Raw genomic sequence first — 22,827 nt, 5'->3', positions numbered from 1 at the left:
GAGGACGACAGGTGGGAGGGCACTTGTATTTATCAGACCCTTCCCATGGTTTGGGCAAACGGGGAGGCACTCTAAATGTATTATCTCATTTATTATCCCTATTCTGTGGACAATGAAATTGAGAGTCCTTGAAGTGAATGGGCTTGCCCAAGGTGATAGAGCTGATGATCGGGAGAGTCAGATTACAGCCCACACCAGCTGCCTCCAGAACCTACCATTCATAGGGAGGTGTGGCTGGGCAATGCAGCTGGGGCCAAACCGTGGAATTTCGAATGCCAGGGGTTTGGGCTTTATTTTGATGCCTTGGGAAGCCATCAGAAGTGTCTGCGCTTTGAAACGACATGATCAGATGTGTGTTTTAGGAAGTTAACTCTAAAGGTACTATATTAAGTCTGTTAAACCAAAACTCTCCATCCGATCCTTGTTCAGCTGCTAATTTTTAAACCTGAGTGCAGGAAATTGCATTCATCTCTACCCGATTTCATGCTCATTTCAGCCCGTTGTTCCAGCCCATCTCTCGGTCTGCATGTGCATGTGTGTGCATGGTGGGGGGTGGAGGGGTGGGGGAGGAGTACATACCCCAGGAGAAGGGGAGGAAAATGCCTGAGATGGCTTCCTGCCATGCAGCCACTGGCTCGTGACAGCCATGACTTGTGACAGTGTAGAAAGCATGAATTTTATCTCTCACATACCTGGGCAGTGATGGAACAAGACGGGAAGCTAAAATAACATGACTGATCTTTTAACAAATGCAGCAGACTATACACATATTCCATTGACTCCATCTCTGAGTAAATTGATTTGGAACTTCTACTTTAGAATTTCAGAGATAAGTACAACCCTTATTCACTCCTTCTAATTCAATAAATATTTAGTTCCTACTATGTGCAAGTATTCCTTTACTCTGCGTTTCATGCCCATCTGTCTTCATCCTCTATAGTCTGTAAGTGTGTGTATGTGTACAGATAGGTAACAACACTGTGAGAGATGAACAGGTCCTATGCTTGGTCTTTACATGTAGATTTTGTGCCTACCAATTGTTTGATATGCTTTCCAGTGTAGCATCTTAAAAGGATCAGTGATAAAAAATATTTAGATGAGTATATATCATTATAGTTTTTCAAAATGAAAAAGAGTTATGTTTTCTGATTAGAAAATGATACCTGAATATTGTAAAAAAAAAAATCAATGCAGCAAAATATAGAAGTGGTTTTAAAAATCCAGAATCTCTCCATACTTCTGTTTTGGTGACATCACTTTGTACTTATAAGAACATAGACCCACTCTTGCCTGTAAATGGGATCGTGAGCTCTTGGGAAACACACCATTCCAGGATCTTCCATTTCCTCTCATCCACGTGCCACGAACCTACTTCTGTGTCACTCAGTGTAGATTTAAATCTTCATTTTCAATTACTATATTATTCTTCTACATGTCATAACAGAACTTAAGTCACCAGTCCCCTTATTGATGGGTCCTTGGGTGTTTTCCATTTTTTTTCCCAACATAATGAATACTGTGACACACAGCCTTTTCTGTCTCTGTGCACATGCTTAAATCCTTCTAGAGAGAATTATTGGGTCCAAAGGATGCACACACACAAAACTATATATTTATATATATTTATATATTTACATTTTACCAACTGCCATCCAGAACAATGGACGTGTTGTACCAATTTTCACTGTAGTGATGCTAGAGGAGGGTGTACCTTTTCCCAAGACTTAGCAAGCACAGGATTTTAACAGTAGTTCTAAAAAAAAATCTTTGCCAACCTCAAAACCAAAACCAGTCTTTCACTTTTAAAGCTCCTCATGTCTTCAGGCATTAGTGAGGTTAAACTCTTTTCTATGTTACTAGCCATTTGTATTCCTTCTTTTATGGATTACTCACGGCCTTTGAACATTTTTTCTCTATTATCCTTTTTAAAAGGTCTTTGTATAATGGTGTTAATCATCTTGTTTCTTTTTTTTTTTTAACTTCTTCTGTTTAATGTTTAGTTTATTTTCTGCTCTTTATAAGTTGATTTGGGTATAGAGATCCAGTATGTTGTTCATTTTTCTGTTTGTGGCTCACATTACAAAGGTCTTCCTCCCCCAGTACCTATATTTTTAGGACTAGTACCTCTGTGATTTAATTCCTTGTCATTAAATTGTTGCTCCAGATGACCCCCCTATGATTCATTTATGTGTAAGATGTGAAGTACAGATCCTCCTCTGTTTGTTTCAGGTTTTTTTTTCCTCCAGATAGGGAGTCCTTTGTCCCCTTAGCAGGAATATAAAATTCCATCCAGTCATATGCTAAATTCCTTGGGTCTATTTCTAGATACTTTTCCAGAGCCAATCCTGCACATTTTAAATATGTTTAAAATACATTATGCAGCTACACTTATTTAAAAATAATAAATATCTAGCAGAACAAGTTCTCCTACCTTGATGATCTTCTCCCCATTTGTTTTTTTCAGATGAATTTAGAATCACTTTGCCAAACTTCCCCTACCCCACACCTAATTAGGGGGAAGAAAAAGAAAAAAATAAAGAAAGGCTGGTGGGCTCTTTGTGGGGAAATGTACAGCCTTTTGTATGCGTTCAGGCCTCTCAAATCACCATCCTTATTGTGGTTTTATTTTAAAATAATTGTAACCCTGTAGAAAAGTTGCAAGAATAATACAAAGAATTCCTATGTCTCCTTATAACTCAGCTTCCCCAACTGTTTACACGTTGAGAGTTTGTGTCCTCACTTTTCTCTCTAGGTGACAATATTGTCTTCTCACATGGTGACCTGAGAGTACTCTAGTGCATCGGTTACCTCCCAAGGACATGTCCTCCATGGCCACCACACACCCCTTCCAATCAGGATACTGCACCGACTAACCCTAGATACAGACACCTTTTATCTGCTGCCCAACCACACCTTTTTCTTTCTGGTCCAGGATCCTTCCCAGGGCTTTGTGCTCTGCCCACTTATCATGTGTCACACAGTACCCTTCAGTGTGGAACAGTTCCTTAGTCTTTCCCTATCAGTCATGACCTTGGCAGTTTTAAAGAGTGCAAGCCTTTCGTTCTGTAGGGTGACCCCAACCTGGGTCCACCCAGTATTTCCTCATGACCAGACTCAAACTGTGCTTTCTTGGCAGGAAGACCTCAAAATGGTGCTATGCCCTTCAAGGTGCCTCTCTTCCTGCCACTAGTGATGTTGACCTACCACTGGGTCACATTGGCTTCTGTCTTGTCCCTCTGCTGCAAAGGCTAGACTTTCCCTTTGTATCTGACTAGAAATTTGGGGGGAGATATCCCATTGTATACCAATATCCTGATCCTCATCAGACCTCCACCTAGCAACCTTAGTTGCCAAGGATGACTCTCACTGGAATCAGCCTTGGAGACAATGGTTGCCAAATGGAGATTATTTCTGTTGTTTCTCCTTCATTTATGAACTGACACTCTGTTAAAGGAAGAGTTTTCCCTTCTCCCCAATTTAGTTAAGATATTCCCTCATTATGTTAATAAAGAGTCAGGGATTTAGAATTACTCATTCCGTTCTAATGTATATTCTTATTAATCTGATGCTCAAAACATCCTACTTTTGGCCCTTCAAACAGACCCTTCTGTCATTTTAACGTGTCTCTTCATTCTTTGAGGATTTTGCGACTTTCTAGCAAAGGTGTTCCAGAACTATCTTGTTCTTCCCCAGTGCCAGCCCTGGAATCAGCTACTCCTTCCAGGAGCCCTGTTGCTTTGACTGGAGAATAGTATTTAGAAACCAGGATCTGGGCGCTGGGTGTGCTCATTGTTACCGGGGCGTGTCTATGCTTCTAGGTGCTGTCCAGTGGGTAGAACCAAGAACGCATGTATTATGAGCAAACCTACATAGGTACTTGAATTTATGTGAGTACACATATACATGTGCATACAGCTGGAAGATTTATTTATCTGTCTGTGTATAGAAAGTCCATATTGGTACTTCCAATTCTGATAACTTGGGTTCTTAGTAGCCTCTCTGTGTTTAGAGGTTCTTTCTCAGAGAGCAAGAGGCTAGGCTCCTATTCTCTTCAACACAGACGCCGATTTGCTTGATCACTGAACTTTATGCTCAGTTTTACCAACCTCCCTACCACTGGGGCGGCCTTTCTACCCACCGCCTTTGCGTCCCCACCCACTGCCCTCGTGGCACGCCTCTGCCACTACTGCCCAGTAGCTCCTCCTCATCACCCGCTTCCTCCAACTTCTGCTGGGAAGGCAGAGGAAGAGCGAAGGCTGAAGGAAGAGATGCCCCTCCTTCGTTTTTTTTTTAAACCGCTCCAATTCTTCAGCAACCTGGGTGTGGTGAGGACACAGAGGCCTAACCCTCCTCCCACCGCTGCATGGCTGCAGGCTATAACTGCACCCTCCCCCTGGCTGGTTGTGGCTTCCTCGCCTTAGATCAGGTTATGTCTGAGGTCTCACTGGATTCCGGCAACCTAGGGCCAATGCTGATCACACCAAGAGAAATCAGCTCTGGTTCAAAGCCAAGATGCGACTTTAGAGAAGAATACTGATTTTTCTGGGTGCATGAAGAACACACTGCCAATAGCTCCCTTCTGGTGCATGGTACATTTGACATGCAGAGAAAGGTGACACCCTTAGGGAGCCCCTTTGCCCCCTCTGCTGTCACTGCCTGAGGTAGGGACTGCCATCCTTCTTGTCCCCCTCACAATGAATCAGGCCCGGTGTCTGGGAGCTCTTGCTCAGAATACCCATGGTTGGCCAAAGGAGATGCCCATGATTATCTGTGCCATGTGCTTGGGGAGACCACGGAGGGGAAGGACTTGGAGGGAGAGCTGTCAAACGCCCCTGTATTAATCTATGTATTCATTAAGATTATGTGTAAGATTTTAGCTGATAAAACATTTCTGCAGTTTAAAAGATAACAATGGAAAGAACTGTGTGCAAGTGAGTAAAGGAAATAAGATTCAGTTACCATTTACCTTCACTTCATGGCCTGCCTGTGGGGCTATTCTGGTCGGGGAGGGGAGCAGAAGGGAGGTGGTCCCAAGGCAGGAGGCACTTGCAGTGGCAGCAGGAGGGAGAATGTGGCCTGTGTGGGCTGGACACAGGAGGCAAGGCAGGAGGAGGCCTGGAGGGTGTTCCTGAGGCCTAAGCCAGGTGTCTGGGGGTAAAGGTGGCTGGTGACAATGAGTAGCCCAGATACATGTTGGGGGTGTGATGGGCTCAAGAATTCAGCCTGGGTTTCACTGTGGAGAGGGATACAGAAAACCAGGGTGGGGAAAGGATCAGCCAGACTTCAGGAGTACCTGCGGGGATGGCCACCAGGGAGGAGCAGCTGTGGCGGAGCACTTACCAACCCAGACGTGCTTACGTCACCAAAAGGTATTTCTGTCCAAGACTCACCTGCCTGGATCTACGTTCAGATCTCACTTCCCTGTCCTTGTGTCACTTGTGGAGTGATAGCCCTCTCACCAGAGCAACAACACCGCGACCCCTTTCTTGCCCTCAAGGAACAGGCGTAAGGGATAGGTGCTGGCATTCCTACACCCAGGTTTGGGTGTTATACAGTCCACCGGGCCACCCCGATTCTCCTGGTGGCTGTAGAAGGCAGCCATGGCCAAAGCCTGGACAGGAAGGAGGGCTGTGTGTGGTCCATCCAGCCCCCAGTCAATACTGAGCCCCTAACTGCTACAAAGATGTCCGGGGGGCCGTGAGGCTCCCACTCACAGGGCAAGGGGATACAGCAGGAACTCCAGCTTCAAGGAGCAGTGACAGCCAGACCCTAGGAAGGCTTCCCCCAGGACTGTGGGGGTAAGAAGGAGTGACTGAGGGCAGGTGGGTGGAGTGCTGTTGCCCAGGCTGGACGTGAGGAAGGCCAACAATGGAAAGTGTGATCATGGGCAGCAGCATGCGGGGGCAACTGAAAGGTGACGCAGCATGCACAGGACAGGCTCATGTCTTCAAACAGGTTCAGAGTAGATGGCCCAGGGCCTGTCTGCCGGGCCACATGGGCACCAAGCCGGACGAGGCAGACATCTAGTGGGTCAGGAAGAGATGGTCTCTGCCCTGAGAACCTGTAAGATGGAGCCCCAGAGACTTCATTACTGATGCCCTGGCTCCCTCAGCTGATTTATGGAATCTCTGCTTCCCATTCAGTGTTAGGTGAGGACCTGTGCAGACAGAGGTAATGAGCTATGGTTCCTGCCCAAGGGCACTCCCACTCCCATGGGGAGACGGCTCTGCGAAGGTCCGGCCACAGCTGCTCAGTGCCCTCACGGGTGGTGGTCAGTGCCAGTATCATCACAGTTAAGTGGGGCCATGGAGCAGAGGCCTTGGGGATTGGGACCACTTTCTTTCAGGCAGGGGGACAGGATAGGAAGGAGGCAAGCAGCATGCTCACAGAGGACCTCAGCTGGTGCCGGCCCCCGCATGCTAGCAGACACCGTGAGTCTGCTAGGGGCTGGGCGGGGGCTGTGTGCCTCGGCTGGGTCCCTACAGAAGTGGTACTTGTATAGGGCCTTGAGGGACAAGTGTAGAGGGTATCCCAGAGAAGGAAGGGTGGGAGCCAAGGTGCAGACTGGGGAGACAAGGCCCACAGTACGTTCTCTTACCTTCTGTTTATTTAGCACCTGCTATGTGTAGCACTGACAAGGCCTGGGAATAAATGAGCACAAAGAGGAGCTCATGGGTCAGGGAATAAGCAGAAACATGGCCCCTGACAGCTCTGTGGACTGCAGTTCACGGGGGCAGGCTGCAGCTGGCATGGACACACAGTAGGCCCTCAGCCAGTATTTATAGCACTGCCATTTCCAGCACAAAAGAACCTTGGTTCTCCTGATGGCCGGGGGCTCTGCAGCAGGTAGGAACAGGGCTGGGCTGTACAGACAGATGGATCTGCCAGGCAGCCTGGTGACCTGAGGCCTGATGTTGACGGCAGGGATGTGGAGGCAGAGTGACTCCTGTGTGCTCTGACCCAGAGGCCCAATAGAACCAATGTGTTCAGGAGACAGCAGCAGGTCCCCCGTGTTAGAGCAGAGACAACGGCCAGAGGGTGGCACGGGAAGTGGGGCAAGGGCTTTGAGCACCACAGGACAGGCTCTGGGTCCCACCAGTAGAATCCAAGCTGGAGACCCACTTACTGTTTGATTACTTGTGAGTCATTTTCAGAGTGAAAGGTGGAGTGGAGGGACTAGGGAGATGCTTAAAAGGCAGCCTGGTCTGCAGGTGGTAGGGAGTCAGAGAGAGGACACAGAGAAGTGAGAACAGATTTCTAAAAGATTTAGGTGCCAGAGGAAATACAATGCCACCCTCCACCTTTATGGACCCAAGTGGGACCCTTACTTGCCCCCTCCAGACAGCCTCTCTTATCTCTGGTCCCCCTTGACTGATAGGCGCAAACCCTGGGGTTCATCTTGTCAGTGCTGTGTGCGCCCCCTACCACCTTCTAACTCCACGTTTATCAATCCAGGTGCTTCTGCTCTGCTGTCAGGGGCTGCATGAGAGCAGGGAGCCCCCTCACTGCTCCTTACGGTGTGTGCCTCATGGAAACCGTGCCCATGCTGACACATGGATGGGTGGATGATGGGTGGACAGACTGACAGGCAAACTCATGGTGGTGACATCTGTGACAAAGGTAAAGTTGGGGCCTGGAGTGAAGCCAGGTGAGCCCCTCAGAGAGGCCAGAGGGCTGGACAAAGGGGGCAGGGTGGGAAGGGGCCTGAGAAGAAGGGTTTCACATCCTTCAGCGTCCAGTTGGGAAAACCAGCAGTATGTGTGTTCTGGGCAGAAAGGGTTCCATATGAGATCCAGAGGCTGACACCAGCTCTGAAAGAGAGCATGAGGTCAGGACTACTGCAGGAGGTCAGAGGACAGACTTGGAAGATCTCCACCTCAAGTAAGAGTTGCGGGGAAGCTGTTGGAATTCTCTGGAATCTCTGAGAGGCTCCATCTGGCCATTGTCTCCTCCATGCGCCGAGCGAGTGGTTGTAGGGAGCTGGCCAGGAGCTGCTGCAGGTCACCTACCCCACCACAGACGCCACTGCGGAGACTCCGCCTTTGCTCCACTCTTCCAAATCCCACATGGCTCCTCTGGCTAGTACACTGCAGCCTGGAACTCTTCTGGAAAGGGCTGAGGTCTAGGAATTGGGCAGGGCTATGACCTATCTATGTACTCTCAGGGCAGTTCCAGTCAAATCTCTCTTCATCAGACTTCTTACTTATGCAAACCAACAAGACTTGGCGAGACTTCCCAGTGTCTCAGTCCCAGGGACACCTTGGCTGGTAGGCCACCCACCAGAGATTCCTGTCTCTTCTTTCAGTGGCTAGCTCCCCTGGGCTCTGTGGTCAGGGACACTGCCTACACTCCTCCCTTGAGCTCAAGGAGCCCCTTTCCATAGCAGTGTCTCCCACCTCGGTCCTGGCCTATGAGGAAGAACCACCATACGCCTTCCCAGGTGGTGGAACCCCCTCACCACTGTGTCCCTCAATGGCTTGGGGACAGACTGCCAGGGCTGGGTAAGCAGGCCATGTATCCTAAGTCCAAGCCCTGGGTACCTTTCTGCAACACACCCTGTGCAGAGGCAACACGACAGCCTCCACCAGGTAACCCCACTGACTCGCCAGTTAGCACTCTATCTCCCCATCCCACGTTGGTCCCTTCCTGGCTTCGCCCCTTGCAGTTCTTTGGTGTGAGTATGTCCCCGCCACTGGCCAGTGGCATCCTCGTCTCCTCAGAGGCAAGTGCTGTTGCAGGTCTGGAAGCAATCAGAAATGAGGGGTCTTGATGTGACTCTGTTCCCTGGAAAGGGCCTCCCCCAGGGTCTTCAGGCAACAGGAGGCTGAGCTCCTCGAAAGGCTGCACCATTAAGAGGGCACCAGTCAGGGCGGGGTGGGGGGGCAGGCGCCTGGGTGGTGTTGAGCATCTGGATTCAGCTCAGGTCATGATCTCAGCATCCTGGGATCGAACCCCATGTCAGGCTCTATGCTCAGCGGGAAGTCCGCTTCTCCCTCTCCCTCTCCCTCTGTGATTTCCCTCTCTCTCTCAAAAAAAAAAATAAATTAAAAAATCTTAAAAAAAAAAAAAAAAAGAGGGCACCGGCGGCTTAGGTGCCACAGGGAAGGGCTGGCACTGCTTCTAGGCATTGGAGATGTAGGCAAGCAGGGGTCTTTGGGGGCAGGGCCAAAGCTTTGTCCCTTGAGGGTCTGGTGCACTGTAGGCCCTCAGCAAATAATTGCTCCTTGACTGAAGGAAGTATTCTTTGTTTACTGGGGGCAGTCAGCAGGGTTGGAGGCTTTGTGAGATGAGGGAGAGTTGGGGCAGTAGGGGGCAGGTGGCTTGTGTGAGAAGGAACCTAGTTCCCAATGAAGTATTGCTATGAGGTTGGTCAGAGTGGCTTCTGAGAGCCTCCATCATGGGTACATATGGCAGGGGCTGAGCACAGAGCTGGAAGGTAGGCCTTCCTTCCTTGGGAATTTCTGGACCTCCGTCTAGTATGGGCAAGGAGGTGGGTTGGAGGGGCAGACCAGAGGGAGGGAGGTCAGCCAGCCAGGACACGACTGAAGTTGCTCAGGTGAGAGGTGGCAAGAGCTCAGGGAGAGAAGGGTGGGGGGACGGATGGGCTGCCTAGGCCTAGGGATCCTGGAGGTCCTCCACGCACTCCCTGATATTGACTCCCCGTCTGGTGAGTGCCCTGCTGGCAGGGGGTGCGTCCTGAAAGCCTCCAGCAGCCCTGAACACTGCAACTGTGCACTGCACCCCAGCTGCACAGACCCGCCACACCAAGGCCACAGCCACTGAGGGACCACGCTGTGGGTCTCTCATGGTCAGAAACAGCACGAGAAATCTCTTCAGCCCCAGGTGGTCTCAGTGTGGCCCTCCTCAGACACGGTGGCACTGCCAGTTCCTCCCTCATCACGGACACCCAGAAGGTACCAGCCCGTGTCCAGCCCACATGGCCAGCGACTCGGGAGGCGTCCTCGGGAGGAAAGGTGCATCCTCCATTTTGCTTCTGGCAGAGGAAAGAAGCCAGGAGTGGCCCTTTCCCCACTGCGTGTACATGGATGTGCATGTGAAGTGATAGTCCTGGGAAGGATCCTGTCACAGGCAGCCTCTCCTTCACAGACTAAGTGGCAGCCAGGGGCCAATTTGTGTTTCCCTGCCTCTTGAGAGCAGAGCCCTCCCATGGCTCTGGGCAGAAGGGCCACTTTGGCAGGCCCTGGCTCTGGGAATAGCTGCCTCCTGCCCGAGGGTTGGGGGTAGCCGGAGGCCAGCATCGAGCAGCCGATAGTGATCCCACGTGGCAGGCTGATCGATGGCGGGATCTTTGGGCTCCACTTACCCGGGCTGAATGGCATATCGTCGATAGCAGCCAGTTAACCAAGTCCTTGGTAACCGGCTGGTCTCGTCAGCACCCCAGCCCTAGCCGCCGTTAAAACGAAAACCTCTCCCGAACAGCTAGATTGGACCTGACGAAGATGAATGTCTAATTCACTTGGAATCTCCTTACTGCTGCCTGTAATAAAAAGCCTGTTCCATATATTCACCCCCTGCCGATGTTTCTCCGAAATTAAATATCAGGAGGACATATAATAGCCCAATTCCACGCCAGGCCAATATTATCAGATTGATGTCAGCAGTGATAATGGAAGAAGGATAAGTTGATGAGATTTCATTTATTAAATAAGAGCACACGGAGGTTTGGGACTGCGCATGTGAGGACGCTGAGCGTGCTCAGGCAGAAGAGCCAGCTGGGTTTGTTCACAAGGCGCCCCCTGCCAGCTCTGACGTGGGGGTGACGCGCCCCACCCCACCCACCGCACGAGCACCCGCGACAGGAGGTTCTGCCCCCGTGTGTTGCCCGAAGCCAGCTTCCCTGGTGGGACTGTTGGCCTCCTTTCCTTTCCCCTTCCCACCTTCCCGCTCGGCTCTGCTGTGTGTCACTAGCTTTGTGCGGCCTCACATTCCTCATCTCCGCCCCCCCCCCCCCCCCCCTTTTCCCCCTGTGGGTGTGTACCTCAGAGCACCCCCCACCTCACCTTGAGTCGCCAACTTCTAGCTCTACTCCGGAGCCCTGCCAACCTTGTAGTTTGGGGCAAATGTCTTTTGTTTCTATTTGTATCCTTGGTTGTTTCTTCTTTGGGAACTTTTTGGAATTTTCCAAAGGCCAAGTAGAGCTCGAATGGACCCAGGAAGAGCTGGGAGAACAGGAGCTGTGGAGCCAAAACACACCAGGCTCTTATCCTTTCTCCATCTCACTACTGTGTGACTGTGGGCAAGTCACTTCACCTCTCTGAGACTAGTGTCCCCATCTGTAGAATGGGACGGTAATGCCAAGCTCCCAGGTCGGTTGTGGCTATGCTTAGGACCTGGCATGCAGTAGGCCCAGGTATTGGTTTCAGGGTGACCAGGCCCACAGGCCCACCCAGATGTAATCTCAGATGAGACAGGATTTTCTACCTGTGCTAGAAATGCTGGAAATCTGGGCATAGAAGCATACCCCTTGTCATCGCCCCCCCCACCCCCATAGCCTGCCCAGGAGCATGGGGAGGAGCTCTGCAGACCTGGTCATGAATGAGAGCTCCCCCACTCGTTAATGAGGTGAAGCCAGTCAGAGCTACCCAGTGCTTCTCTAACTGGTGACCACACTGGGGTGGCAGAGATGAGACTCTGTGTCAACCACAGTGCCTGGAACTTGGTGAATACTCATTAAAGTGTGGCTCCTATGGCCAAAGAGCCCTCTGTCACCGAGAGGCACACATTGCTCCTGGTTAGAGGGTAACTAGTGATTCACCTGCCTCCCACTAACACCCTCCCCCCGACCACCATTCAGCACTCCCAGCTCTGCCTCCCGAGACTAGATCAACCCTTTCCTGCAGGAGTGACTGCATGCATTTCCTGGAGCAGCTGTGACAAAGCACCGCACTCGGGAGCCTTCAAACAGGACCAGCTATTGTGCCTTCCTCCGGGCTTCTGGTATTGCCCGCAGACCTTGGTGCTCCTTGATTTGCAGGTGTGTCACTCCGGTCTGTGCCTCTGTGGTCACATGGCCTTCTTCCTCCTGGTGCGTCTGTGTCTCTGTGTCTCTCCCTATAGAGAGAGAGTTGGGGTCCTCCCCAGCCCAGAATGACCTCTTCCTAACTCTATCTGCAATAACCCTGTTGCACATTAAGTTTGCACTCGGATGCTCCCGAGGACGTGAATTTTGGCGGGAGACTCTCTGATCCACTGCGTTACGTGTGTGTGCACATACTTCCCGGGAGCCCTTGACCCCGGCGGTCTCATCACCTTGTCCTCTCTAGGCAACAGTCTTATCTACAAGTGACAGACACTCAACCCTAGCTCCCCTCAGCCAAAGTTGATGCTACAGGAAAGCTAAAAAGTCGCTAGCTGAGAATTGAGAAGTTCGGATGATGTGAGGGTCCGTTTCCATGTGCGCCATGGCCATGGCTGTCAGGCCAAGTTCCTTTTCTCCTTGCAGGGCGCGGTTTCAGCCCCGGAGCTTTCACCAGGCCCATGGAGTTGTAGGGCTGTGCCAGCCTGGGCTCAGTGGTGTGGACCAAAGCCCGCCTCCCTGGCCAGTGAGGGCAGAGCATGTGGAATGATGTGGAATTGCTGGAAGCTGTGGTGGGTGCATCTGCTTCATCTGGTAGTCTTGCCCTGTGACTTGGGTACAATGATAGATGAATGCATGGGACACTTGCTGCTTTCTAAAGCTGAGTTCCCTTCCCTCCTGATCCCCCTGTGTGGCAGTCCTAGGAACGGTCTTCTGGGCCCTCCCTTCAGGGCACACCCAGTCACCTGCTTTCCTGGCACAGCTCTAGCCTCCCCTGGGGTTTCCAAGCCTTGTGTGGAGACAGGCTGGTAGGTGTGGCCGAATCCAGTGGTGTGTGTGCAGTTGGAATGCATCAAGGAGGTTCCTGAAGTTAAGGAAGGCTACTCGGGCTTCGCCCCACGGGGCGAGCAAGACCAGACAAAAGGACCAGACACAGACAAGAGCACCTGGCTCCACAGGGAATGTCTGGGATACTTCCCTGTGGTTCACTTGTGTCTTGGGGGAAATGAGAGCCAGGCCAAAAGGCCAGCAGGTCCCTTAAGGCCTGAGATTAACTCCCTCACTCAGCTTGTGAGGTGCATCTCATCTTAGGGCATTCAGGCTCGTGGTCTAGTGATACCAACTGCATGGCTAAACACAGATGACAAATGGCACCACCGGGGTGTGTGGGGGCTGCTCAAGGGCCAGGGGAACGCAGCGGGCAGCAGGCCTGGAGGAAGGCTCAGACCTGATTACTGGGCCTGCTTGTCAGAGGATGAGTGTGAGCAAGCTGCTGGGTCTCCCTGAGCCCGTTTCTTCATTTAACATAAACTAAGGGAAAGTCTTGTTCCCACCTTATTGTTCTGGTGATTAAACGAGGTAATGCTTAGCACAGGTTCCAGTGAGCTGTAATCACCCAAGAAAGGGGTTTTTAAACTGGCTTGCTTTTTTTTTTTAGAAATCTGGCCTGCTTTATGTTCTAGAAAAATCACCAATTACAGGAAAGAGGATGGGGTAAAGAGAAGGTAAGGAGGAGTTTAAGCAGCTGTTGTCATAATGACGGGGACGAGGAAATAGATGGGGGGCTTCTGGGAGACAAATCCTGGGGCACCTTTGGTGTGGTGGGGAGGTGGGAGTGAGTTGTGAGGGAAGTCAGGGACGACTGGGCACCCGGCCTGTCTGGCCAGTATAAGTGCAGGAGGAAAAGTGTGCTGAAGTGAGAACCAGGCCCGCTTGGTCCCGGTGGGCTGCCCAGCCACCAGTGCCCACACAGGCCTAGAGCTCTGCCATGGAGCATGGACTGGGAGCCCCAGTGCTGTGGGGAGAACAGCGGTCACAGCTCGAAGTGAGCAGAAGGAGAGGGGCTAGTGGAGCAGAGGCAAAATGGGGCCTCCCGGTCTCTGGGGATTGGTGATGCTGCTGGCCATAGCAGGACTGTGCTGATGGCCCCGAGCAAGAAGAGCCTCACAAGGCTGACCGGGGAATTAGGGGTCAGTGCTAGGTAGGGGAGCTCCGGGCAGTGCTTCTTGGAAAGGAGAGCGGCTGACAGGGAGGCAAGAGGCACACGTGGTTTGGGCTTGAAAATTTTTTCAACTTTTTGGAAAAACGAGTGTGTTGGTGGACAAAGTAGAATGTGAAGCTGGGGATGCCATGGTGAAGAGGTGGCTCCGTGCACGTAGGGCAGTGAGGGCCTGTGCGAGAGACACGAGGAAGAAGACCCTGAGGCTGTAGGGAGGGGCTGGGGGAAGGAAGCTGGTGAGGTAAAGGAGAGGCCAGGGGAGCTCAGGGAGAGCTAAGGGGAGAGGAAGACCCTCTAGGAGGATCATTATGGCCAATGAGAAGGCCTAGGGGTCCCTACTCTGAGAACCACTCAGATGAGGGGCAGGGGAGGCCAGAGACAGGCAGATGGGGCTTCTACAAACAGGAGCCAGAGGCCCAGTGGAGCGTCTGAGGGGGAATAAAAGACCTTTGGCAATGCAGGATGGTTGGAAGGGAGAGCAGTGAGTGCCATCTAGGTGTGCCCAGGTACGGGTAAGTTAGGTCACCAGGAACGGGAGAATGAGTTTCTGAGCTGTTTGGGATGTGGAATGGATACACCTTCAGTTTCCAGTTTGAATAGAGAAAGGCAGGGCTGGCTTAGTTAGAGGCAAAAGGGATACATTAAGAATGAAGGGAGGAGGGGCTATCTAGACTGAGGGTGGGAGAAACATCTAGAATGAAGGCAGGGGAAGACATCTAGACTGAAGGTGGGAGAAACAACTAGGATGAAGGGAAACATCTAGAACGACTCCAAGTTTTCAACTGAGGTGGCTTGCTAGAAGGTAGCCATGCCTGCCACTCATGAAAGCAGGAAATTAGGGAAGGAGAGGGGTTCCTTGGTGCTAGATGGTGAATTCCATTAAGGAAATGAGGAGTCGGTATAACACAGGGTGCTTGGCTTGAAGTCTCCAGGGGCCTGATGGATTCCAAAGTCTTGAGGTCCATAGGGTAACTGTGGAATGAACCTGGGGATTGGAAGTGGGAGGAGGAGAAGTTCCAGGTTGGGTAGGAGTGATGGATGAGCTAGCTTGGGGGTTGCATGGCAACAGTAAAGGAGTACAGGGCCTGTGTGCCCAGACAGGGAGGGGAGGGGAGCAGGCGACCCAGAGGTGGAGGGGTTCCCAGCGTGTGGTGCCCATTGGTGAGAACAGCTCCCGCTTTTCAGACAGGGAGCTGGGCAGCAATGGGAGCATCCAAGGAAGGGCAGCTCTTCACTGCTAGCCTTGATGGCCTGACTGTGGTGCCATTGGATGGGAAGGAAGGGTGTGTTTTCATTCCTGGCTAATGCTTTGCCTTTTTCAAGTGTTCTTTATCACTGCTCTTACGGAAACAAGGAGATAGATCTCGGGTTCATGGGCAGCATGAGGGGAGAGGGGCTACGTGATACTGAATGCCCAGAGGTCATCATGACATTGCTGGTCTTTCTGAGGCCCTCACTCCCAGCATCTGTGCTATGCCCCTAGTCGGTCCTCTGGGGCCTGTTTGCTGAGTGGACAGTGGTCTCTGCCACCTGCTCATCGTGAGCCTCACCTATGGCCATCACGCCAGCCCTCAGGGGAGGCAGGGTGTGAAAGCCCTTTGTGCAGAGGAAGCAACACTCAGCCGTTTCTTCAGTGTGTGTGACACCACCCGACCGGAAAACATGCTGGTGTTGAGGACTGATGCCCACTTGCCAAGTCTCAGGCAGCTTTGCTCAGTCGGGCACCCCCTCCCCATCCGACCCCTGACCACACAGTGGGAAGTGGCAAAGCCAGAACCTTCCCCTGGGTTTGGGGCAAAACGTGTTTTCCCCATTGGTCCACAGGGCGTCCCACTCATGGGTCTGCTGGATCCTGGGAGAAGATACACTGTGATGGGTACCGTAAGACTCCTGGGGACGGAGGCACCAGTGAGACCTGGGCAAGATCTGAGCAGGCTCTAGAAGATGCTAGAGCTTAGGTTACAGGGAGAGGGACATGTTCAGAGAAGTCCCGCCTTTGAGCCGACCCCTGGAGTCCCAGTGTCAAAGCCTCCTCGTCTCGAGGTGCCATGTAACCCCACCCTCTCTTCTTCAGCTCTCCTCCCACCCTAGCCCGACCACTGACAGCCAGGTTGTTGGTGAGAGCAGCCCTTCATGACACACTCTGTCGTACACATGCCTGTCTGGCCTTCATCAGCCTAGGGCAGGTGCTGTTCCCATTTGCAGGTGAGGATGGTAAGGGCCAGAGAGGTGAGCCGCCTTCCTCAGCAATGCGCTCTCGGCCTTCTGACCTGGGTGACGTTAACCCCCTCCAAGCCACGTGGACTGTTAGATCTAAATACGGGGCAGCAAACTCCCCTCAGATAGGGAAGCAAGACTTATCTCAACCCCTGGAAAGTTCATAGCAGGCTATGGATGCATTTCTTGTGCATTTGAAAAGCAGCTCTTCATAAGACTTGACTGTTTCTCCCTATCTGTGCTGATTGGTATGTGGTATAAACAGGGTTGCTGTGGCCTGAGGCAGGGTGGCCCTATGCTTGGATAGAATGCACCTGATTTCATGAATGGCTGGACCCCAGGCCCTGCCCTGCCTTGCTTCAGAGAAAGCCTTGTATTTGGAGAGCTGTGCTCTCACTCTCCTCCTATTTCATTCAGAGCCATTTAGTGGGCAAACGGGTGAAATTTCTTCCAGTTGACATTTGCCTGCCATCCCATCTCCTCATATTGTTCCTGATAAATCCCAGAGGAGAGAAGCCTCTGGAGTCCCAGATGTAATACTGGTGTGGAGGGGATGGATTTCGCCATGGCCCAGTTTCTCCCAAACTTGGAGCCCACTGAGGGTTCTGTGATGTATACCCACAAAATGCACAGGAGCCTCTATCCTGGGACCTGAAACCAAAGGAGGTAGGCACTGACGGAGAGGGACAAGATCTAAAATAACTACTCTACCTTTGCACAGCCTGCAAAGTGAAAGCCAGGGTCCCTGTGGCGGGTCTGGGGAGGGCGGGGCCACTCATGGGGTCAGAACTAGGGCTCCAGGGCAACTTGGCCCTACCACCTGGCCCAGGCCGCTCTTGCCCCACCTGTCCTGTTTCCCTGTAGACCTGTAGGCCTCGTACAGACTTAGGGCTACAGCTCTGCCTCCACTGAGCCCGGCACTTCCCCTGATCACGGATGCCAGCAGAGTCCCTGCCAAATGCTGGGCGGGAGCCAGGAACAGGACTCATGGGGGTCATGTGATGGGGGGATGCTGTCTCAGGAGGTACAAAAGGGGATGCCACAAAGCCTGTGCCCTCAGGAGCTATAGCAACAGGGACCAGGAAAGCGCCACAGAAAGATGTGACCTCATGGGCTTCAGCCCACCAAGAGCAGGTCTGGAACCGGGAAAAAACAAGTTCTGTCTTCCCCAGAACAGAGAACCAGAGAGTAAAACAAAGAGGGGAGGATAGTTGAGACGGAGGGCCGAAAGCAAAAATCTGTGCGTTCCCAGTGTCCTCAGGGAGGACGCCAGAACGATTGGAAGTGAAGCAGTTAGCATAGCTGTCGAGAGAATTTGTCCAAGGTGAAATGCCCAGCAAAAGGCTGAAAGTCTACTTTGAAAGACTCACAATTAGATGCCTCCAAGTCAAAGTGTTTTTAAATGCAAGAATGGAAAGACAACCTACAAGCACTGGGGGGAGTCAGGGGGCACCCCAGTGACCCCAGTTGTGGGCAGTGGCAGACAGAACCCAGTAAAAGGGGTCCGGAGAGGAAAAGCTTGAATCCTAGGAGACTATCTGCCCCTCATGTGTGAAGATTGGAGGCTAGTGCTGAGACAAGACCCCATATGTCCTAAGTAAGAAATCTGTAAGACCTCATCCATGCCATGTGGACACGAGGCAGGACCGTGATCTCAAGGACTAGAGTGGCGTGGTACTCGAGGACTGGCCTCAGCTCCATGGCTGCATATCCTCAAAGCCTAAGAGACTCACACATTGTTGGGGCAGAGCCAGGCCAGCATAGCCTTGGGAGCCATCCTTTCTGCTCCCCTCCCTCCCAGGAGGAGGAAGCCTCCTTCTACCACCACCTATTCATTTTCCTTGCCTGAGAAAGCAGGCCTGAGGATGATGGTAGCCAACACACGGGGATGGTGCAGGAAGGAAAAAGCACCCGGGCCCGCGTGCCCTTGTTGGTGGCACAGCGATAGCAAAAGTGCCACCTCCAGGCTAGTAAAATGAGATCAGTAAATACTGCATATCTTACCTGCTAAGCGGCTGAGCATTCCATTGCTTGCTGTTCTTAACTGATGAACTCGGTCTGTTTGAGTTAGTTTAAAATAATAATGGTGCTACTCCATTCCGGCACCAACTGCATGGCTGGATTTCTAAAATATAGAGACACTGGGCTGGGAGAATGATGAACCCACAAGTCTCCCTGCTGCGTGACGGAGGCAGAGCTGCGTCAAGCATCATAGTGACGGTCTCACGGCTGAGAACCTCCAGGAGTGGCTTTCTGTATTTTTACAGTTCCTACCAAGTGCCCTGGCCATGAGTGGTATTTATTCTGAAAGTCCGCATCAGGTGTCGGGGATCCGTCCCTGGCAGCGAAGGTTCCCGCGTGGACCTGGCCTGAAAAACCAATCTGTGGAAACAGTGCGACCAAACCCACGTAAACAAATATGTCTGCCCCCTCTCCACCTCCCAGCATGCATCGTTGGGCAGCTTACTTAATCCTCTGTATCTCAGTTTCTTGATTTGCATCAAGGGATGAGAAATCATAGCACGTACCACTCAGAGCTGCTAGGAGTCCAAGAGTAGGATGATGCCTGGCGTGCCTCGTGAGTGTGTGCAGGCACGTGTGTGTGTGTGTGACACAGTGCACGCATGCCTGCGGGAGGGAAAGGAGAAGGGAGAGGGGGCAATGGAAGGAGTCGGGAAGGAGATAAACTAGTCACGCTGGTGACCTTTATTAGCATGATCTTTATTTCACTTGGTTTTGTTTTTGTATTTTAGAAAAGAAAACATACTCATTTTTTTTTTGTAGGTTCTGAACCTACTTGGATAAAGAAAGAAAAAAAGAGTAAAGCATCCCCCCCAGTACTGCAGAGGTGATCTATAGGAAGTGAGGTTCTAAAAATGTTATATATTTTTTTAGACATTCCTATACTTTTCCAGGTTTCTTCATTGTGCATGTATTAGGTTTTGAAATCAGATTAACAACTTCATATGAAAAAAGAGTTGCAGGGTGTGTGGTCACACAGTCACAGCCAGGTGTACCCCTGAGGCAGGAAGAGTCAGGTGGGGGCACAAGAGGCTTCCAGCTGGCCCCCTTAGGGTCAGAGCCAGTGTGGATCCCAGTCCCCTTGGCAACTGCTGTTGTGTGACAGCCCTCAAGCCCCTGTGTCCCCTGGTTCTCTCTCTGAGGGGTAACTGGACGATGACGGCCACCAGGTACCTCCCCCATGATGTTGAGTGAGTGATCTGATCGCCCTCCTGTCCACTGGGACCGAGCCTCAGGCCCACCTGCTCTCTGTCCCTGCAGGCCCCGAAGGATAGAGCCCGTGTGCTCAGGGCTGCAGGCCCAGATCCTCCGCTGTTACCGCGACCACCTACAAGAGGTGCTCCTGTGCTCGGACCTGGTCAAGGCTTACCAGCACTGCGTGAGCGCTGCCCACAAGGTAAGGCCACACCCTGCCATCCTGCCTGCACCCCTGGGCTACTGGGTGTGTGGGGGCAGGGCACAAGTGCTGTACTCTCTTAGCCTGTCTTTGTCTGCTAAGTCAGACATGCTAACCCCAGGCCTCTGCCTTTTGCACAGGGATAGACTTGGGCCTTCAATTTCCTCTGTACTTCCTGGTTCAGATGTTCTGCCTTGCTGATCCCATGACTGCTCTCAGATATCTGGGTTAGGAAAAGCAGTCCCCAGGCACTGGGCCCCACTAGGCTGGGTCCAGGAGCGGCTCTGAGTAAGCTCTGGGTCTGGGAGCAGCTCTGGCTCCCATGTTCAAAGGACCAGTCACCTAGAAAAGGGCACACATGTGCCACCCACTTCTTAACCTTTTAGCAGTTGGGGGTGGGAGCTCAGAGGAGGGCCCATGGTACAGGGTAGGGGTCCCAGAAAGGGCAGGGACAGCCCTAGAAGAAGAGCCTCTGGGTTCAGGGAGGTGGAAGAGTGGTGTGACAGGCAGGTGTGGCCAGCCTGAATGTGCGAGGGAGCAAAGGGTACCTCTCAGCCCATCTCACTTCTGTGCTGGTCTGCAGGGGCATGCTGGCAGCCAGCCTCTGGTGAGTGGGAGGGGGTCATAGTGGTCCCAGGTCTCACACATCCCCAGCCCTCCTGCAGGGAAGCAGTGGGGTATCCTAGATGTCTGAGGTTGGCAGTGGGCCTCCCCTGAGACCTGGTCCCAAGGTCTTGCCCTCCGTCCCTGACCCTCCCAGGCAGTTCCCAGTCCTGTCCTCTCACCTCCCCACTGTTGCTCTTCTAGACAATTCCACCCCCTTCCCAAGCCCAACAGTTCATAGCCCATGCTGGACCTGGCCCCTCCCCGTCATTCACTTGGGGCACCTGGCTTGGACCTCTCCAGAAGTCTGACACATTTGTTCAAAGGACTGGAGGATGGGACCTTCTTCCCATAGAAAAGCTCCTTTTGTCTGAGTAGGAGACAAGCTGCTGGAGGTAATGATGGTGGAAAGGCTGAGGTCGGAGGTCAGGTGGCCCTCCAGCTAGATCTGGCAGTCTCCTCCTCAACGGCCCTGCCTCACCAGAGCCCTCCTCACTTTGCTGTCAGCTTGGGACCTGGGAGGCAAAGCTGCTGCCACACTGGCTGCCTCTGCCAGACAAGGTGCAGGTGCCTGTCTGGGCCTTGAGGCCTGCTGCCTGGAGGGGGCAGTGGGACAGCCCGGAGCCCCACAGCAGCTCCGCACGGCACCGGCTGGGCGCAGAGCCTGGGTAGACCACGATTCCAACCCACTGTGGAGCATGGGAAGCTGTGCTGCCAACGGTCCCTGCAGCACGGAGCAGAGCTGGGCCAGTCGCCCTGCACCGACCGTACCACATGGCTGTGGAAACAAGGGGCCCTCCCGCACCCCTTTATATCTACCAAGGTGCGTGTGAAGTCTTGCTCGGGAACCCTTGCCCTGCTGGGATCCTTAGGCCGTCACCCAGACTTGCGCAACATGCACCTAACTTTCTACTGAGCGAGAGACTTGGGGTCCTGCTGTGGCACCCCCTTGATTCCCCACAGAGCACTCTGGCACCCCCCAGCCCCCGACCGCCCTCCCTCTCTTCCCTCCCTCTCTTCTTCCTTCAGGCCCCATGGCCCCAGAGTTTTCAGCCCCTCCCCCAGCAGAGTATATCTTTAACAAACACATCTCACCAATATATCTTCATTGCACTGAGGCAAAAATGTGATTATGAAGGAAGACAGATTGCATTTAACTCCAGTGTGTTCTATGTAGCTCTAGTATGCCTGAGAGAGGCTCTGGGGCACTGCCAGGCCTGGCTCCCTCCTTCCCGGCCCCCACCCCCCATCCCCCGGCGTTATTAAAGCCTAAATTGGAGACTGAGCAACTGGCAGCAGCCGAGGCCGGCCCTGCTCCCGCTGCGTGTGCAGCGTTCCCTCGGAAGAAGCGCACTCCCCCAACTCCCGCAGGGCCTCGGTGCCCAGACACACACATTGCGCACTGTGCTGAGATGCAGCAAGTGTTGCTGCCCGCTGCCAACTTCTGCCTCAGAAGCCTCCTGGTGGAGCCAGGGATGGGGCCTTGAGCATCTCTGATAGGGATGTGCTTCTAGAAGCCCCAGGTGGCAGGAACCCTCATCTCTGGCAGACAGAGGCCCGCTTGGTTGGAAGCCCAGGGTGGGAGGCACCTCCCCAGAGCCCCTGCCAGCACCTGGGTGGTGCCTTCCAAGCCCAGGGACATGTACATGTGTGTGGACGTGGGCAGCGCTTTGGAGGCAGGTTTCCAGCAAGAAACAGCCTGATTGTGAGGGCTCTCGCACACCAGAGCGCTCTCTCTGACTGGCTTCACTTAGAAAACTCAGAGTGGTTAAGTGAGATAACAGGGGAGATGGTGAGGCAAGGCAGCATGGGCTGAGGCCTGCCCCTCTGGAAGGGGAGGCAAGGAGGTCAGATGGATACAGGTCCATGTTAGCAGCCGATGCAGGTGTGTGTTGGGTGGGCACCAGGCACGGAGGTGAAGAGAGCCAGTCCCAGGTCTCAGGGACCGGCTGGTGAGCACTCCTTCCATTGAGCAGTGACACTGATGGGGCATCCCAAGAGCCAGGGGCCCTCTTGGAGCTGAGGCCTGGGGGATGCACAGGGGTCCCAGCAGAGTGAGCCGTGACTGAACTGTGACCTCTTCTCTCTTGTAGGGGTGAGGAGCGGCCCTCAATCCTGGCCCTGGCGGTGACTTGGAGCCCTGAAGAAGGAACCGGTTATGGGACCACAGTCCACAGCCCCCTAGGCCACAGCCATTTTCTCCTGGGTGCCTATGGATGCCTCTGTGCTTGGGGCTGCCACATGTGTGAAAAATAGAGTATGTGCCACTGTCCAAAAACAAATAAAGTGAATGTCTTTGTTTTCAGTCATTCTCTCTGCTGGCAGACAGCCACTGCTGCCTCCTCTCTTGTACGTACCTGGGCTGGACCACAGCAATGCAGGCTGAATAAAACAGGCTGTTTCCCTTGGGGAGCACCCAGCCTAGCAGGGGACACAGATGTGGAAACCCACGATTATGCTGCAACAGCAAAAGGCCGGCCAGAAGCAAGTGTGAGATGCAATGAAGGGAATGCAGTTCTTTCTAGGGATGGAACAGAGCGAACAGGCCAGCTT

General features: G+C 52.7%; 1 protein-coding gene across 4 annotated transcripts in view; it reads left to right on the top strand.

Moving 5' to 3' along the window:
• The window catches only part of CHCHD6 (coiled-coil-helix-coiled-coil-helix domain containing 6), a 242,656-nt gene extending 220,073 nt beyond the window's left edge, over positions 1 to 22,583 (top strand). For 3 of the 4 annotated variants that reach the window (XM_032842826.1, XM_032842825.1, XM_032842824.1), the window contains 2 exons: positions 19,536 to 19,671; positions 22,368 to 22,583. In XM_032842826.1, the coding sequence (XP_032698717.1) occupies positions 19,536 to 19,671; positions 22,368 to 22,373 (142 nt within the window). In that variant the 3' untranslated portion in view covers positions 22,374 to 22,583. Of the gene's footprint in view, positions 1 to 13,475; positions 13,543 to 19,535; positions 19,672 to 22,367 lie in introns of those variants that run through there. The other variant, XM_032842827.1, reaches the window with a different exon arrangement.
• The last annotated feature ends 244 nt before the right edge of the window (positions 22,584 to 22,827 follow it).

The sequence above is a fragment of the Lontra canadensis genome, unplaced genomic scaffold, assembly GCF_010015895.1.
Source record: "Lontra canadensis isolate GAN:19392208 unplaced genomic scaffold, GSC_riverotter_1.0 scaffold133, whole genome shotgun sequence".
Lineage (NCBI taxonomy): Eukaryota > Metazoa > Chordata > Mammalia > Carnivora > Mustelidae > Lontra > Lontra canadensis.
Note: the sequence above shows the minus strand (reverse complement) of the source record. Positions and strands in the feature narration are given on the sequence as shown.